Source organism: Cygnus olor, chromosome Z, assembly GCF_009769625.2.
Source record: "Cygnus olor isolate bCygOlo1 chromosome Z, bCygOlo1.pri.v2, whole genome shotgun sequence".
NCBI lineage: Eukaryota > Metazoa > Chordata > Aves > Anseriformes > Anatidae > Cygnus > Cygnus olor.
Genome location: NC_049198.1, coordinates 68527301 through 68546142, shown reverse-complemented (window position 1 = coordinate 68546142; position 18842 = coordinate 68527301). Strand labels below are relative to the sequence as shown.

At 39.6% G+C, this 18842-nt stretch overlaps 1 protein-coding gene across 4 annotated transcripts; it reads right to left on the bottom strand.

Moving 5' to 3' along the window:
• Positions 1–242: 242 nt before the first annotated feature.
• CAAP1 (caspase activity and apoptosis inhibitor 1) lies at positions 243–18539 on the bottom strand. Of its 4 annotated transcripts, none has more exons than XM_040540348.1 (7): positions 18345–18539; positions 16926–17126; positions 15317–15401; positions 14338–14413; positions 9733–9876; positions 7026–7099; positions 243–1340 (listed from the first exon to the last, which is right to left on the bottom strand). In XM_040540348.1, the coding sequence occupies exons 1-7, from the start codon at positions 18474–18476 to the stop codon at positions 997–999; spliced, it is 1056 nt and encodes a 351-aa protein (XP_040396282.1). In that variant the 5' UTR covers positions 18477–18539; the 3' UTR covers positions 243–996. The 4 variants fall into 4 exon arrangements, with proteins under 4 accessions (XP_040396282.1, XP_040396284.1, XP_040396286.1 ...); XM_040540350.1 differs by lacking the exon at positions 18345–18539 and adding an exon at positions 18182–18201; XM_040540352.1 differs by lacking the exon at positions 18345–18539 and adding an exon at positions 17412–17429.
• Between the last annotated feature and the right edge of the window lie 303 nt (positions 18540–18842).

Here is an 18842-nt window from a genome sequence, read left to right as displayed (position 1 = left end):
AAAAATAAATACCTTCAAAATGAAAAAATGTAGAATTATGATTTTGAAACTGTATATAAAATTATACATAAGTGCCTTTTCTAACAAGCATTTACTCTGAAATTAGGTCGATAATACTATTTACAGGGGACATGAAATGACAAGCAGTTACATACTAAACATTCAGGGACTTCTAAGTAATCTAATCTACCACATTGTACTAAATGTTATACCAAATATTCAACAAAAAAAAAGCTTCACAATCAAGAAAAAACTCCATTTTCTTTATTTCAGTTGTGACACAGAAGACAAACAGTGGAGGAGCGTAACAATTAGACAACCAGCAATATAAAAACCCTGGTATTTGTCACTTTCAGGCACTTTCTCTGAAAATAACAGTTTAACTGTTTATTAAAACAAAAAAAAAAACACTCTCTAACAAATTAGCTTTTTTAAAATTAACCATGCCTTTAACTTTCTCAAAATAAATCATCATTCAACTTAACTAGAACATTTACATTGCTATGAGCTGGGCCTCAAGGAGAAATAAGCATCTCAGAGCACCTTGCAGAATGCTGAAGGCTGTCACACCACAAAAAATTCTTCAAAATGGCATTTTTAAAGAAGCGTATATAAATCAAGTTTCTCAAGTAGTTAAGAAGTTGCTAATAAATAAAATAACTGGTTAATTTCTAACCATGGGGTTATAACGAGCTTGATTTTTCAAACCTGTCCTGAAGGCACCAGGTTCACAGCACAGCTCTGTACATTGTACCTCCTCGAGGAGATAACACAGCAAAGACACTGCTCAGCGCAGCATCGAACCAGCCCATCTGTGCCAGCGATGCAAGCAGCACACCAAAGGCAATGAAAACAATCAATGGCTTAAGCCGCAGGTCGGGATACACGGTAAGAGTCTGAATGAGGAATGTCATACCCAACCCAAACATACTTTAGCGCTGAAGAGAAAAGATATAACGTTCTTCACAACATACTGAAGCTTTAATCTAAGCAACCTTAGGGTTGTTTTTTTACATCACCAGCTTTCATCAGAGCCTTAATAGCTCTGGCCCTCATCTCGAGCTCCAGGAGCTCCAGCTGCTGTGCTGATGGCTGAACACCTTCCGATGGAGGAACAGCTACGCTTGCCGTTTTGGACTCCTTTGGGCTAGATTCTGCCAACCCCAGTATCTCATTCACACTTTTCTCAATGTCCTTCTGAAGGTCATCTATCTGACCGGCTCCACTTCTGATGGTGTTTTCTTGCACATCTGAGCCGTCCTCTTCATTGCACGGGCCTTCTATATCACTATCATATGCATCTGCGTTTATGCTGAGGACATCGCTATCTTCTCCTTTGCCTGTAACACAAATGTAACAATCATATAGCGACCTAACAGAACAATTTTTCTTTCAACTTACAAATTCGCTTCTGCTTAAAGCACTTCTCTGTAGATTAAGAGTGGCAAAAAGATCTGTGAATTTGAGACAACTAATTCCTCCTCTTTTTCTTCTCCATCTTTTAAGGCTGATCTAATTTAGACAAGTGTTAATGCATTTTTATGCCAATTTAGAAGAACATATAGTATTGCAAAGCTGTAGTACCAGGAGAATTTATTCCATCATATGGAGTTACATGATCTATTTTCCCCAATTAAAAAGCCATAAGGTTTTATATCACAAGGAAGTTTCTGCAGTACAGAATTGATTACTGTTATCTTTAAAGTAAGCTTAGTTTTCAAAATGCAATTTTAAAAACACTTTAAAACTATTTTACTTATTTTAAAAGAAGTGGGACACTATGTCAAGCACAATACTGAAGATTAATAGAAAATCCTACTACAGTATAACTATTCAGAATCTATCACACAACTATTTCAGACATCTTTTAACTCATGTCAGTAAAAACAGCAAAAGTTACGGTATTGGCTTCTAATGCTGGCAAAAAGTTGGGAGTTTATGAAGAAGAACAATTAGATGAGGCAGTGCTATAAGATAAAAGCCAAACTCTGTCAGAGCTCAAGTAACCGATCTTACATTTTGGCTACAGGGAGACTATTGCTTTTGACACCTTGGCATCAGAAATTATTAGTGCATTCCCAACCTCTGTACCTTTGGAAACTTACCATTCATTGCTTCAAATGAAGAATTTATAACCAAACGATGATAAAGTTACTGACTTCAAAAGGCTTTATAATTGCTTTTGGTTGCACCACTGTGCAGAAGTACCGCTGTGTTCCTTGTTAATTAATATTGAGAGCTTACCGTTAAAGACCTCTATTTTTGAAATAAGTATAATTACCATAAGTATTTGAAGAAAGTTTCCATTCCTATGTAAGCTACTGTAAGCCACAACGATCCTCTATATACAAAAAAAATATTTAATAAATATCAAGACAGTACTGCAAACCTGTTTTTTGTTTTTAATTTATCTAATTCCCCTTTAACAATATGGAAAACCATGAAGGCAAACAAGCCAGGCTCAGCAGTGCACTCTATGTTACCAACAATGGAAAAAAATTAAAACATGAAATTCCATCTGAAAATAGGAAAATACTTTTTTTTTAAAAAAAAAAAACACACCATGAGGGTTGTCAAACACTGGCACAGATTGCCCAGAAAGGCAGTGGAGTCTCCATCCTTGGAGACGCTCAAGATGCAGCTGCATAGGATCCTTAGCAGCCTGCTCTTGCTGCCCCTGCTTGAGTATGGGGATTGGGTTAGATGACATCAAAGGTCCTTTCTAACTTAAACCATTCTGCAACTCTGTGATTATCAAAATTAATATTTTCATGTCTGGCTTTAAAAGGTTCTCTTTCACTGAACTGTGTTTTGTTGGTTTTTGTTTGTTTGTTTCAGGGGGTGGGGGTGCAATTGCTAGTTTCATCTATTGACAGTTTTAGTTCCTGAATCACTGATCTGCAGGGCTAGAAGCATCACTGATTTGCAAGTACTGCTTTCAACAACTAAACACCTGATATACTGGAAACCTAAGCACTTCCTCTGTGACTGCTATCTTTGAACATCAGGCACTGCAAAGCCTACTAAGGTTCAGATTATTAAAAAGCACGGATGATGTAGTCTAACAAAGCACGGACCTATGACTTTAGGTATCTTTAATTAATTATCTTCCTGTCATTGGCTTTTTTACTCAAGATGCTCACATTTACTGTTTTATTGTTACAAAAATTCTGGAAATAACTTTGTTGATAGTTCTCCATGCTCCTTTGAGGACTTGGGTTTTAATTCCAATATGAACAATTATCTCCTCTTTCAAAAAAGGGTAAAGAATCTTTGAAAGGATATTTTTAGAAGTCTTTGTTTTGTGCTGTTAATGTTTCAGTGTCTTTTACTGTATAGAAAATATTTTAAAATACAGCAAAGAAAACATGAGACTGTTCTTGAAAACACAAGGATGAAGCAGAGAAGAAAAACCTTTGGAAAAGCTATTTTTCTTGGCTTTTATGACATTCCTGCTATCCTGAGGGCATGAAAAAAATCAATACTGAACACTAAGGAAGGAATAAATGCATTTTCCATGCTTTAAAAAAAATGGGGGGGAAAGAAGCAGAGAAACCTTTTTTTCACGTAACTTGAAAGGTTTTATTTATTCAGTACTGAAGATTTTTTTTTTAAATATCTGTATATTTTAAAAAATATACTCAGTTCTTTACTCCTGATAGACTATGACTTAGGATAACGTTTAAGTCCCTGTTTTGGAATATAGCATATTACCCTGCCTGAGAATTCACTCCTGATTCAGGGTGTTGCACCATCATCAGCCACGACCCTCCAGCACCTCATAACGCTGTTTACAGTACACAACTGCAAAAACTGCCCACCATGTTTCTGAATACATCAGATGTGGGAAATACACAGCTAATGTATGCAGCATCTCCAACATCCTCATCAAAGCTGTTAAGAAAGTATCCAGCTCTGGAAAATGCAGGATTAGCCACATAAATAAAGTTTACATAGAATTTTTGGTCTTCAATTTTTGCAAAATAAACTACAATTTAGAAGCCTAAAGCACAAATGATTCTGAAGCTATACAAAATCCTCACAGCAATGTGTAAAAAGTACTCATATGAGATGTGCGTACCACAGCCTTCTTCAATCCTAAGTGGTTTTGCCATGTTTCTACTGTAACAGTAGCTTCAAGGTTAGTATTTCAATTTCAGATGCAGTCTGCCCCGTTTCTTATACTAAAAAATCAACTTTGTACACTATCTTCTCAACTCTACCCTGCAAGATACAAAATACGTGAAAGATCAGAAGTAATGAGAATCAACAGGATAAGGATAAGGAAATTCTTCTGTCTTGCATCAGTCAGTATTTACCTGACATGCTGCTCAACTGAACAGCATTTCCATGGATCAAAAACCAGGTGCATCAATGGATCCTAATTCAATACCTGAAAGTTACCTCCTGAATATATTCATATTACCTAATTCACTGCCAAACGTAAACTGACTTTGTACTGGGCCTGGCTGAACAGGTATCAATTTTCTTCACAGATGCCCCAGTGGTGTTATGTTTTGGATTTGCTATCAGAAGTATGTTGATAACACACCATTGTCTTGACTACTGCTGAAAAGTGCTTGCTAAGCCTTGAGGCTTTCTCTGCTTCTCACTCTGACCCCACAGCAAGTAGGTTAGGGATAGGCAAGAGGCTGGGAGATAAATAGAGCCAAGGCAGCTGACCCAAATTGACCAAAGGGATATACCGTATTATATGACGTCACGCTCAGCAATAGAAGTTGGAGAAAAGAAGGAGGAAAGGGTGATCTGCACGGTTATAGACAAATAGTTATTTGTTTTCTCCAGTAGCTGAGGCTCTGCTTTCTAGTACATGGCTAAAAATCAACCTGCCAATGGGAAGTAGTGAATAAATTCCTTATTTTGCATTCCTTGAGCATGCAGCTCTCCTTTACGTATTAAAATGTCTTTATCTTGACCCAAGAGTTTTTCTTGTTTTTGCTCTTCCAATTCTGTCCCCTGCGCCACTGGGGGAGGAGTAATTGAGCTGCTCTGCGGTGTTTAGCTGATAGCTGGAATCAACCCATCGCAAAACTCTGTGAGGTACTGGTCAGATATTAAACAAATAAGTCATTTAAAGCAGCCTTGGGTTCCATTCAGAATTTGGGCCTTCCAAAACTGCATAATACACAATATTCATACATGCCTATTTGCCTACGAATGTTGTTTAACTAACTGGTGGGCTACATTTCCCTCTTTTTTTTTTACTTTTGATTTTACCCAGTAATAAAGCTCATGTTTGGCATTTCTCATTACCTTTTTCGATTTGATAACTTTTACTTTTTCCTTCAGCTATATTTGTGAAATTCATTCTAACATGTTTTATTTGTTTGGGGTTTTTTTTTAGGCCCTTTTGTTTAACCCCTCAATCTGTTTTTTCCCACAGCATCATAAGCTGAAGAAGAAGAATGATTAGAATTACATTTTATGATTTATATTGATATTCTCATAAACTCTTTAAACCTAATATCTGGAGTGAAGTCACTGTTGTAGCCCTAAGCCATCATGATACTCTGGTTGATAAAGTCATAAAAAACAACAGTGAAGGAATCACCTGCAACAGTCATCAATTCCCATTGATAATACAAAAGTGGAAGAGATCTGCAGGAAATCTGTCTGGTCTACGGTTACTCTATATAGTACAGCAGGGAACACTTACAGCATTCCTCACAAGTCACAGCAATCTGCTCCTAAAAGTTATCATGTTATCATAATTCCCTTCTCTGTTTAATTCCCTTCACTAATTACCTCTAAAAAAAAAAAAGACACCCTTCATAGAGTTCTTACAGGGGATATCTTTAAAGACAGCATTCTGAATTGTAAAACAGGAGCTGCAGGAAGCCCATAATGCTAGATCTTCACAGAAGAGAAATACAGCTTATAAGAAACTGCAACATTCTCTGATTGGAAAAGCTATTTCTGATGTTACTAAATAGACATAGTCCAAATGAAAATAGACAGACAGAAACACCTACAATTTGGTGCTTCATCTACAAAATAATACTGACAGTCATTATATGGTGTTGTTTTAACGACTGGAATAAAACAAATGCTGCTGCTGGTAAAGCAGCACAACAGTTACTCCCTTACACAACAGTTACTCAAATGAGTACCATTAACTTGCCAACTTTTGTATTTTCTATTCTTCCAGTCATTTTAGTACCTGAATATCTCACCTATTGCACTTTGCATTTAAAAAGAAAAAATACACAAGACAAAACTTTCCCTCTCAGAGATCCAAAGAGTTGAGTACTTCTACTCTACTTTTACACTGTAAAATGCACCAGTCATCAGGAGTAGTGGGTGTTAAGCACCATTCCCAGAGACCTCAGCTCCGCACAATCAAAACAACCTATCATATATCAAGACTGAATACAAAGATTAAATTACAAGCAGTTCTTTGGCAAACAGTTATTATAGTGGATTTCCATGAATGTCAAAACAGAGTACTCTTATGATCATTTCAACACAAAGTAAAACTGACTCTCAGAGAATTCAGCAAATGGCAATGGCAGTTCTAGCAATCACCTACAGATCAAGATACTGAAATAACTGAAGTTCCTCTTCAGCTGATAAACTAGAAGAGAAAAGCCAAATGAACCTTGCAAGATCGTTCGGTCATGTTCTGGAAGCTAAATTACCGAACTCTGAAGAGCTAGTTTGCTTCTAGCCACAAAAGCCTCCGGACTTAAAGTGCTGAGAAGCAAAATTTCCAACAATGTCTTCTTCAGTGTTCCTTTCTGCTTTTGTGGAATTGGGCCCAAGGGAGAGGTTGAAACCGTTCACCAAGTGATTTCTCTGAGGATGCATCTCTGTGATTACAGATACGGCTCAAGAGTTAGTAGTTATCTTGAACTAGTCACTGTTCAATACCATTCTAGTGGGAGGTGTCCTTGCTCATGGCAAGGGGGTCAGAATTAGATGATCTTTAAGGTCCTTTCCAACCCAAACCATTCCACGTTTCTATGATCAAGAGAGCAAAGTTTCAGCTTTCTCCACTTACATACCTTGTTTTGATTCCTGACCTTCCAGTTTGTTGTCATCTCTTAAGGAAGAAGTAGAGTCTATACTGTTGTCCTGCCTGGAAACAAATGACACCACATTTTAATCTACATCTTTTACAACTTAAGAGGATTTTTCAAAGAAACATTAACTAAAAAGAAACCATGTGGTGGTAGGGCAATAGGAACGTGCTATCTCTTAGCATTTGAGAACGAGCTTTTCTTTGCTTTCCCTCGTAACCTACAAGGAGATGAAGTAATTATTTCAATACACCCCTCAGACTACCAATACTCACTGATATGCTCCCCCTTGAAGCACTCCCTAGAAGCTTGTCTCTAAAGCTCAGAATAAATTGTCACAGAGTTAAATATTTTAAAAAACTACTGTTTCGGTTGCATTCAAATACTATTTACTCTTTCCTTTTGAAATTAAGAAGCTATTTTCATGAAGTTATTGTCACCCTACCACCATTCACCTTTTCTACATCACAATCATTTTCACTAAGGGCTGCTTTTTAAAAGGAAATGTAACTTAACCTTTAAGTTGTATTCAATATCCATGTTTATTTCTTCAATTTAAAGATTTCTACCCTTGACCTCTAAGGTTTCACCTGCTTTATGCAAGGGATAAGGAAAAGATACTTCTGTGAAATGTTCATGTCCTTCACACATTTTGTGCACACTACTCGGACAAATTGTGAAAATACTGTGAAATATACAAGGCAAATAAAGGATAGCCCTCACAGAAGGACCTAGAATCACAGAAAAACTTCAATTACCATGTTTAGCAAGCATTTTGACAGTAGAATTGCCAATTTCCTACCCAGAACGTTATTGTGGCATTGATTTCTTACGAGTTAACATGCAACCACCCTGCCCGTTGGAGCTAAACAGAGCTATAAAAACGATAGCAAGATTCTGGTATCACAGATTTAAATGTAATCATTTTAACAACTTGTTTTTCAGTAATGGCCTGAAGGGCTTTTCTGTAATTGAATACAGATCTGTTTTCTCTAGGCTCTCAAAGATGTTTGGTGTGTGTTTTTTTTCCAGGTGTCCAATGATCATGTCAGGAGAGAGAACACCATAATACTTCTTGACAACTTGGTCTGAGAGATGGAGTTATTTTGATGCCTATTTCCTTTCCTATGGTAGTAGAGGTTACAAATCAATTGACTCTGTGTTTCTCCCATGTTTGCATCCAATGCAACATAAATGTGTATGGAATAGTGCAATAATTGAGGAGAATGTGCCCACAGAAAACAGTTATACAACACATGAAAGATTTTAAGTGTTCACTTTAAGTAAGGAACCCCCAAAATAAATTTACTGCTCAACATTATTATACTAAAATATGAATAGATTATTTACCGTGATGCATTTTTCTCAAAACATCTCAGTAGTGTGTATCCTTAAAGTTTGCTTTCCTGCTTAGTCAACTCAAGAAGTATTTTCCCAATCCTTTCATTTCTGATAGACTTTCCATTCCCAGGAAGGACTGAATGCAAACTAGATGTTCACATAGGTATGCTGAACAGGAAGTTGTGTATACTTGCTAACCCCTTCACAAAATCATTTAAACTTTGCCTCTTCACAAATAGTTGCTCATTTATTTTCTATTTGAGTCATCAATCTTGTACCACAAAGGCCACAGGTGTTGCAAGATTGATTACAGCCCTCACATGCTAGATGTAAAATAAGCCGAGGAATTCTACAATAAATTAGTTTTGCTCTATGTGACAGTTTAGACATGTTAACCAGAATCTCAAACTTCTCAGTGTAACAACATGACATTACCATTTATTAAGTGGAGCAGCAAAGGGTAGGCAGCAAGGAAAAGTCTTGCACACACGCACACATACAGTTAGAGATAACTGAGACCCATCACAATTATCAGTCCCGTGAGCCTGTGGAGCCTAGTGTGGGGGAAATCACAGAATGGTTAGGGTTGGAAGGGACCTGAAAGATCATCTAGCCCCAACCATCCTCCCTGTCACCCACCACCCAGTGTCAGGTCCAGGCAGCAGCTCAGAACCAAAGCTTGTATGGTCCTACATTTCGAAGCAGTGTCACAACTCCTGGCGAGAAGCACTTCCCCTCCCATCTTCACTCCATTATTGAGAGGGGTTAGGCCTGACGTCAGCACAGAACACCAGTTAAACCTGCCCACAATGCTATCACAGCACACTTTCCCAGAAATTTCAGGTTTTGTTCTCCTGTCACCTGCTGAGCCGAAGTTGAGGCTCATCATACTCAGTTGTTGGTTGTGTTCTCCTGTCTGTACTTTTAAAGGTCTGGGGAAGAGAAGGAAGTTATTAACCTGATCAGCACAGGGGGATCACCCTGCCCAAGTTGCTCCAAGGGCTGTCAAAGGAAAGCAGCAGCCTGTTTGCCTGGAGAGAAACTGACTAAGGGCAGTCAGCTAGAGAAGTCACCTTACAGACTGAAGGAAGTTACTGCCAACAACAGCACAGGGCTCCTTATGGGATGCTGGGGAAGAACACTTCAGGATTGTGTATAACTTACTTGGGGATATGTTTAAGGGGACTGTGGGACTATGCAGGGCATTATCAGATGTTTAGAGGAAGGACCAAGGATGGTAAAAGGCATAGACCTATGCAGATTGGTGAAGAACAAGCACAGGGAAAATAGAGAGAAAATAAGATAAAATCAGTCAGATGAACATAAACAGGTTGCTGGTCAGTACACTTGCCTTGCAAAACCCTGCACCTGGCCACCAGTCTGCCCTGCCTTCTTGTGGAATTCCATAGCTAACCATTCTTCCAAATGAGAGGTCTGCGTGTGTCTAAGAGCCAGCAGCTGCAGAGAGGACCACGGGTGACAGGGGCCTGCAATACTGTGCTGCCAGAAAATAAACAGAATGGGAAATGTGCACACCTCCTCAGGAAACTTCAGTGTCATGCATCAGTTCTACAGCAAACATCAGGCGAGTCTAGCTATTAAGTAGGATGAGATGTTTGAGAGTCAGGTACCAAAGAGACTGCAAAATTAGAGGCCAAATTCCAGAGAGACCAGGGTCTACAAGTACTTGAATCAAGGGACCACGGCTCTGCTAGTTCCCCAGCAGATAAAGAGTCTAGGAGTCAGCTACTGGGGACACCACAGGTGTGGACCAGCTACTGGAAAGGTCTGTGTGTACACAAGGAGGTCAGAGCAAGCAGCTGGAGTGGGGCTGCAAACCTTGCAGACTTGCACACCTTAGTGTCAGCAGCTACAGAGACATGGGGACCGTGGACCAGCTACTGGCCAACCAACTGCCACAGGCCAGCCACTGGAGGCATCTTTTTTTTTCAGCATTTTTTCTTTTATTTAGTCACTGAACTCTTGACCAAAATAAGGTTGTGACACCCCCATATCACCTGCTTATCACCAAGCGCAAAAGCTGCTTAGGCTCCTCACACCCCATCCTCCCCCCACACACATTCTTCATCCTTTTCAACTGAGTAGTCACCTCTGCACTGGACAGCAACATGTCTTTTAGCAACATGTTACTGTCAGACCTTGCACAAGAATTTTCATGAGGAAAGAAGACAAGAAGTTTCACATCCTCGATACCACAAGGAGCTCTGAAGCCATATTTCATCAAGGATTAAAATCACTCATTTGACAGAAAACTCATCCACTTCTGTGGTTCAAAGAAATGGCTGTGAAGTTACATATATCTGTTTTAACAGCTACATAAAAATAAACTCTGAATTGGAATTCACACATCAAAAGTTATTGTAAAGTTTCTTCATGTTGTCTTGACAGTATCACTGATTATGGTAGAAACATTCTTATAAAGACTACCTACTGTCAAAAAAAAATGTATTGGATCCCCGAAGTACTTTTACAGCACATTTTATATTTTGCTGTTGCTTTTTTCAGAATTGGCTGGATTGGACTGTATTACCAGTGACCTATCACCATTTCATTTAACAGGCAGGCTTTCTGCACCATCTTGTGGCCAAGCAGATGCAGTTCAGTTCACAATTCAATTTCATTCTCAGTTTGTTAACCTTCGTTTTTTTACAGGAAATATTTTTACAAATTATCTATACTGAGGTACAGGTTTAAGAAAGGGCAGCACAAAATCATGTCTCCAAATCATGGGAGCAGAAGATACGTTAATCTAAAAGTAAGGCAATTTAAATGTAAATATAAATTTAAAATCCCTTTCTTTCATGCATATTAAATTTTCAAAGCAAGAAGTCATTTGCTCGCATTATACATGTGAACATATGATCACTGTAAATTATAATAGCATGTTTCTTCTTTTAATATATGTTTTATTACTACTGCAGGGAACATGAAAGAAATAGCTTAAGAACCTGCTGATAGCTTATCAATGAGATGAGAATGCCCACCTGTTTTTTCAGGACATTAATTGGCTAAATCCTTTCAATTAAATGTCTACCATTTAGTTGGAAAACTTAATATACATCAATTTTCTTGTTTTAATGGTATTCCATTGCAGACTAACACAAACAAATATCTGAAAATTGCAGTAAAATATCTATACAGAGCTCACAAATAATCAAGCCCATCTATTATGGAAGCCTTTTCCAGTTTTTGTTAAACATAGGCCCTGATCCTGCATGCTTATTTCAGAATTTATAGCATTTAACTCTGAAGAAGCTGGCGACAAAATAAAGGAGTACATTAAGTGGCAATGGAAACAGCTGAAAATTTTTCAGAGCTGAACTTTAAGAAAAAAACTCAGGACTTCTGTTTTCAGTTAAAAAACATGTATAAACTGTAGCTCTGAAACACCCTGAACTCATAGAATTGCCTTCCTGAAATCTAGCAGCATTGAAACTCCCATACCTCTTTAAGATGTGAAATATTACATGTATTTCGCAATAGTACATATCTTTTGAATTAGATCTTTAAAAAAATCATAAAATTCCTCTAGACAAAGTCCTGGGACATTTCTTATGGTTTCCTTAGCAAACAAGGCTTTCTTATTTAATTCAGAAATTCACTTGCAAACCATCAATCATCAAAGGGACTCATTTATATGAAGAGTATTTTATATTGTTATTTTACATTTTAAATAGCCAGCAGAGGGTAAAGATCAAAAGATAAAATGAGATTACATAAAGGTGTGTACTGACACCATTCACAGACCATGAAAGAAAGCAAAGGGGGGAATACCGTCACAAACCAGTTCCAAAAGGAACCCAAGAAAAAAAAGTGTCACAGGGCATCAAACCTGTATCACGTGAGAAAAACTGAAACAGAATCACAGAATCATCTAGGTTGGAAGAGACCTCCACGATCACCAAGTCCAACCTCTGACCTAACACTAACAAGTCTTCCACTAAACCACATCACTAAGCTCTACATCTAAACACCTTTTAAAGACCTCCAGGGATGGTGCCTGAACCACTTCCCTGGGCAGCCCATTCCAATGCCTAACAACCCTTTCAGTAAAGAAGTTCTCCCTAATATCCAACCTAAACCTCCCCTGGCACAACTTTAGCCCACTTCCCCTCATCCTGTCACCAGGCACGTGGGAGAATAGACCAACCCCCACCTCGCTACAGCCTCCTTTAAGGTACCTGTAGAGTGCGATAAGGTCACCCCTGAGCCTCCTCTTCTCCAGGCTGAACAAGCCCAGCTCCCTCAGCCGCTCCTCATAAGACTTGTTCTCCAGACCCCTCACCAGCTTCGTTGTGACCTCAGCCACTCCTCATAGGTCTTCCCCTATAGGCCTTTCACCATCTTAGTAGCCCTTCTCTGGACACTCTCCAACAGTTTAATGTCCTTCTTGTAGTGAGGGGCCCAAAACTGAACACAGTACTCGAGGTGCAGCCTCACCAGAGCCCAGTACAGGGGGACAATCACTTCCCTAGACCTGCTGGCCACACTGTTTCTGATACAAGCCAGGATGCTGTTGGCCTTCTTGGCTACCTGAGCACACTGCTGGCTCATATTCAGCTGCCTATCAACCAGTACTCCCAGGTCCTTCTCTGCCAGGCAGCTTTCCAACCACTCATCTCCCAGCCTGTAGCGCTGCTTGGGGTTGTTGCGCCCCAGGTGCGGGACCCGGCACTTGGCCGTGTTGAACCTCATACAGTTGGCCTCAGCCCATCGGTCCAGCCTATCCAGATCTTCCTGCAGAGCCTTCCTTCCCTCAAGCAGAAACAGTATCACTCCACTTTCTAGAATATTTGTGGTTTCACAAACCTGGTATATGACGAGATGTGATCAAAGAAAATTACTTCATTCAATAATTTCATAATTTGTTCTGAGCCAAAGAAATGAGGTCTCCGTTAAATCAAAGATACTGACCAGCACACAAAATTTGGATTACTGTCATTATCTTTCCCACCTCTCTCTTCCTGTTTAGTAAATCTAGATGAACTTGCCAAACTAGCAGCTAACAGATACCTTAATCAGCCCAACACTCGTGTAAGGCCACTATGTCTCAAAAGGCTTGTTAAGTTTATGCACTGAATCTGTGGGCCAGCTGCAGATGGGTCAGCAACCAAACCAGAAAAGCTTTTGGCTTTCCTACATGCCTTTTGTTTACTACAAATACATTTAGACTCAAAATTTGACACATTTTGGGTGATAACTATTAACATTCTTTTCCCTCTCAACTACTTCTGTATAGACTGTCTTTATTAAAGGAGTGACTTAATAATACACTACACAAAAATTGTCTTTTTTAAAAAAAAAGAAAGTATTTTAAGAAAAGGTTAAAAATGTTGGCCTTTGCAAAACTGACAGATGTCAGCCTAATAATGAGCAACTAGAAACCTCTGTACTTCAAACTCTAGACATTAAAATAACATCGCCAGTAGGGAAGATGGGAACAGGCAAGCGTCAGCGCTGCTTCAGCTGGGACAGGAATGATGGACCAGAAACAAGGATGCAAGGAACACGATACATCTCAGCTGAACTCAAAATACTCTTTACCAAGTTCATGGATTTCACTGGGAAGGGTTTTATTCAACCTGCTCTAGTTCAACTGAAGAGGATTAACCTAAATCACATTACCTCACTTTTGGCTGCAGGTTAGGACTGGGCATATGTTCAATTATCACAAGTTAACTGATGGGCAATAATGCCAGTTTAAATCTCAGTGATGTGCTTATGAAACATCTGATGTTATCAAATAACTAGGCCATGTCTATAAGTGCAATGCTTCCTAGCAGTAACAGCTCATTGTCATTCTACCAAAAAAAAACATATAATTAAGGATATAGCAGTTGGGTCTTTCAATGCTACAGTTGATCATTTCTTGTGAAAAATTCCAGTATCACTCAATATTTTAAAATTAAGCTTTGAACTGTTTTCTTTTACTCACTGACTGACTGATTCACCTCCAGTCTTGTCTCCTCCATCTCCATCCTCGTCAGTATCAGAATCAGCTCCACTCTTGCCTAGATATACACAATTTCAAATGTGCAAATTTAGGCACCTAGTACAATTAATGCTACATAGTTAGCCTTACTTTTAATGATTAACTCTACTGAGATCAGAAAAGGGTTTTCTCCCCAGCTGAAACAGACATTCTAAAAATCAGACTTACACAGAAACAAAAAGCTTATTCATGAGATGCCTGCTAGCCACATGGTTGCCATTTTTCAATAACACTGTATTATGGAAAAACAGAAAATAAATAGTGCTACTACAATATTACAGGCACTAAAAATAAAGCACAGGAGACAAGTAATAGAAGGTACTCTCTACCACTCAAGATTCAAAGGGCTCCACTTAATTGAGAAGACAGCAATTTGTTTACAAATGAATTCTATGGCCCTTAAATACCAAGTGGAAGTTCATTAAGACACTGATATGCTGGAATATCACATCCTTAATCAAAGTATATGTATTGTGCGTCTCAGCAGAGCAAAGGCATGCACTAAGAATCCTTTAACTACACTGAATGTTCCAGTGCAATTGTTAATACAATTGAACTGGTATTGCAGTATATCTGGTTTCCCCTCCAGAGAACTAGGAGGCAACTTAACGCCAATTTAACTAAAGCAATGGATTTCAAACAATGCTTCTAAATTCCTGCTTTTGTTTTACCACCCCTCAAGTCAAAAGCTTTGTTCTTAGTTGGAGTACTAGGGAAAGGAAGCTAATACGACTGTGATCTGAATGTATCCCTAATACCTTCAGGATTACTGGATGATTTCACCCAAGATTAAAAGATCAAGACCAGCATATATACACATATACGTGTCAGTACCTGGAAACACAGGCGCAGTTTAATGCAGACTACTTTTGTTTTCCTTATTCTCTCTGTGTACAGTGGTGCCTAAAAGTTGCATTCATACCTTCAAGTATCTTCAAAAGTTTTTTTTCAGATAACAGCTCCAACTGCTCCAAGCAAAGCCTTTTGATTTCATCCATGGAACAGTTCTAAGAAGACAGATAAGACAGACCACAAGCCACTAAGATTTCTGAGGACAGAATAATTATGAAAGCTAAGTAGTTCTCCAGCCCTAATGAGAAACTCAGATTGCAAGTTCTTTCTCTATTCTTATCTGCATTGATGCAACTATCAAAGAACATTAGGTAGGCATGCCAACCACCAAAAATATTTTTGTTTGTTTTGGTGTTGTTGTTTTCAAAATTAAGCAATACACAGTATCAGTTACTTGATCTTTGCCTGAGAGCTTTCACTGCTGTTGTGACACTGAGCTGTAGAAATAACAGAGTGCAGGTGTAAAGCATGAAACAGTAAAACAACAGCAGCCCAGATCACTCCTAATTTTCCATCACTCAGGAGCAGGTGAATTACATAATTAAGTCTCCAAAGACCAAAGCCAATTGTTGAACCCAAGTTCATGAAATAAAGTGAACAAAAGTATCAAAAAAGCACAAACAGGAATCATACATCATATTGCATGCCCTAACAAAGAAACTGTAAGAAACATGTAATTTGTGATCCACTTCTCATGTTTGATACATACCACACACTGAGTCCAGCTAGTTTCACATCTCTTGTGCTTCTGGGTATGCTCTTGGTGAAACAGTGATAATTTCACACTCATAAATAAGCTATGTACACTTACACGTACCAAAATTATTAAGTGTTGAGCATACTGTAATATTGACCATCCTACTGCAGGCTTGGTTCTACACCACTAGAGAACTGACTTTCCAATTCAGTTATGCCTTTGCCTCCGGCCATTCTAGACCTCTTTTCTTCTTCCAGAGGTGAGAAATGGGTGAGACTGTAAGCAATTCAATAAGAGTTTAAAATGAGTAAGTCTCACCTCAGTTGTAACCTGTCTCGGAGATCTGGATAAAATTTAAGACAGAAATTGAAAAACTACTAATTAACAAACACTACACAAATGGCATTTCACCGGAAGCCTCTTCCCCTGCATAGACCGTTCACCTACTTTTCACCAAGTCCTGCTGTTCGCAACACTCAAAAAGCATACGTTTTAAGTCAGTAAAACTCTAGAGGCACTAGTATTAAATTCCAGAGCAATAACAGCTTCCAGAAGCTGTTTACCAAGAAGGGGCTTTATGGCCTCATCTCAGACATTAATAACTTATAAAGAAATTTAGATAACGCATAAATAGAACTCAGACTTTTATGAACAAATCAGCAAACTTGTTACTGAACAACACTACTGAATTCACTCCATGCAATTAGAAACTCCTTTTACATTAAGAATAACCAGTACAGACAGACAGTACAAAAATAATCAGCCTGCATTCAGCTGCAGCTGAGCTGTGGAAAATGGAGTAGGATGAAATAACTGTATCAAATCTTAAGTGTCTCACTTTCAGAGACTTTTCATAATCTTCATTTAAGAAAAACACAGGCAGTTTTTAAGATGGGAAGTCCACTAGACTTGAGAGATGTGCTTTGTTATGCAAGCATTCAAGCTTGTAAAAAGCATGCAACAAGTAACTGTACTTCAGTACCTTTAAAATATCAGGCAGCATCTTCTGTAGTTTCTTCTCCCCTATGACACAGAAACACTGTTGAAGCATTTCTTTTTTGTCCGCGATGTAGAAACTAACCGGTTTGAGTGACACACTGAGATCTAATCCTCCTTCCTCTACATCACTGGGTTGTTCAGCTTCTTCCAATTTTTCTCCAGATGGCACATTGCATTTTTCTTCCTAAACATCAAGAAGACAAGTAGAATTTTCATTTTCTATTGAACTACAAAAGAAGGAAACTTAACACCTCATCTGTGATAGCAATAGTTTTTCCCTCACAATTGCAAGGGACATCTTAAAGTAGATTTCTGAACTTCCAAATACTGTTTTAGCTTACACGGTAACCGCATCACAAAAGTTATATTTTTGGTTACTGAAATCATTTTTATGCTAAGAGAAATTTTAAAACTTTCAAGAGACAAGAAGTATTTTTCAATATTAACTAGAAAGTATATCTTAAGATACCTTGCTGTTGCTTCTACGTCAAAGCATGCTTTAAGGCAGAATAAATCCATTTATATGATTTCCCCTGCAATTAAATGACCAAGTCGATAATCTACAACTACCTTGCTAAGAAAGAAATTCACACACAATTCCATGTGGCACAGTTTTCTGAGAGAAAAAAAAAAAAAGTGTGTTTCATATGAGAAAATATATCTTCCATATCAGAAAAAAACTGAACCATTAAAAATCAGATATATTTTGAAGACAAAGACATTCACTCATGATCATGTATCACGCGGTCATCTTTGTATTTGAGCACCACAACTGGCTAGGACACAGAATGACTGTGATTTGGGTCATCTCTGAGCTTGTGCCTCACACCACTTTGGACTGGGTCTGGCCAGGATGGAGTAAATTTTCTTCACAGCAGCTCGCATGGTGCCATATTTTAGATTTGTGACTAAAACAGATGCAGGTAACACCCCACTGCTTTAGCTGTGGACAAGGAGCATTTGTGCAGCACCAAGGCTGCCTTTTTGCCCCACCAGCGAGTACGCTGCAATGAGCTGGGGGGCCCGCCACCAGGCAGAGACCCAAAGTAACCATGGGGTATTCTGTGCCTATAACACCATGCTCAGCAACACAAAGGGCAGACAGGTGAAATAAGAGGTGAGCCACCTTTTTTGCTCAGGAACCGGCTGGGAATGTGAATGCTCCTAGGAAGGGAGCGCGCGAGTATCATTGCATTACCTGTTTTGTTTCACTTCTCTCTTCCTCAGCTCCCTCCTCACCTGTTAAGACGTTTTTACCTCAGCCCAGGAGTCCTCCCCTGCTTTTTCTCTTCCTTTCCTCTCCCCTGTCCCACCGGGGCAGGAGGTAAAAGGGGCACAGGGCCGCAGCAATCCTTCCCAACCACTCCCAACACACCCGGGGCGCAGAACACCGCCACCGCACCTCGGGGGCGCCGCGGGCGGACTCCGCGCTCCGCCGCTTCCTCTCGCCGCCGTCCGGCCCCGCGGCCCCCTCGGGGCAGCACGAACGGGACCGGCGCCTCTTCTTCTCCTTCGACGACTTTCGACCCGCCATCGCCGCCGCCACCGGGCCGGGAAGGGCCGTAAGGTGCCGCGGCCCCGCCTGCTTCCCGCCGCGGGCGGCCGCCCCTTCCGGGCCGCCGACAGACCGCCCAGGCACCGGCAAAATGGCGGGCGCTGGCGGTAGTCTCGTTCTGTCCCCCACGGAGGCATTCTGTGCACTGCCCCCGACTGACTGGATCTAGGTGGATCCCACCAGGCACGGCCCCCTGACTGACTGGATCTAGTGGGAAGCTATTAACCCCCGGCAGAAGGCAAAAACTCTCTTGCAAGAGCTCTCAAAAAATCCCAACCGTGCTTTTCCCCTGGTGAATTTAGACAAAGCAAGCTCAAATCAGGAGCACTGTTTTGAGTGCACAAG

Coding starts and splice junctions, on each gene's coding strand:
- CAAP1 (XM_040540348.1), bottom strand. CDS start 18,476: ATGGCGGGTCGAAAGTCGTCGAAGGAGAAGAAGAGGCGCCGGTCCCGT. Junction 17,127..18,344: donor CCGCCCGCGGCGCCCCCGAG/GTGCGGTGGCGG, acceptor CTTGATGTTTAG/GAAGAAAAATGCAATGTGCC. Junction 9,877..14,337: donor GGAGGTGAATCAGTCAGTCA/GTGAGTAAAAGA, acceptor CTGGCAGCACAG/TATTGCAGGCCCCTGTCACC.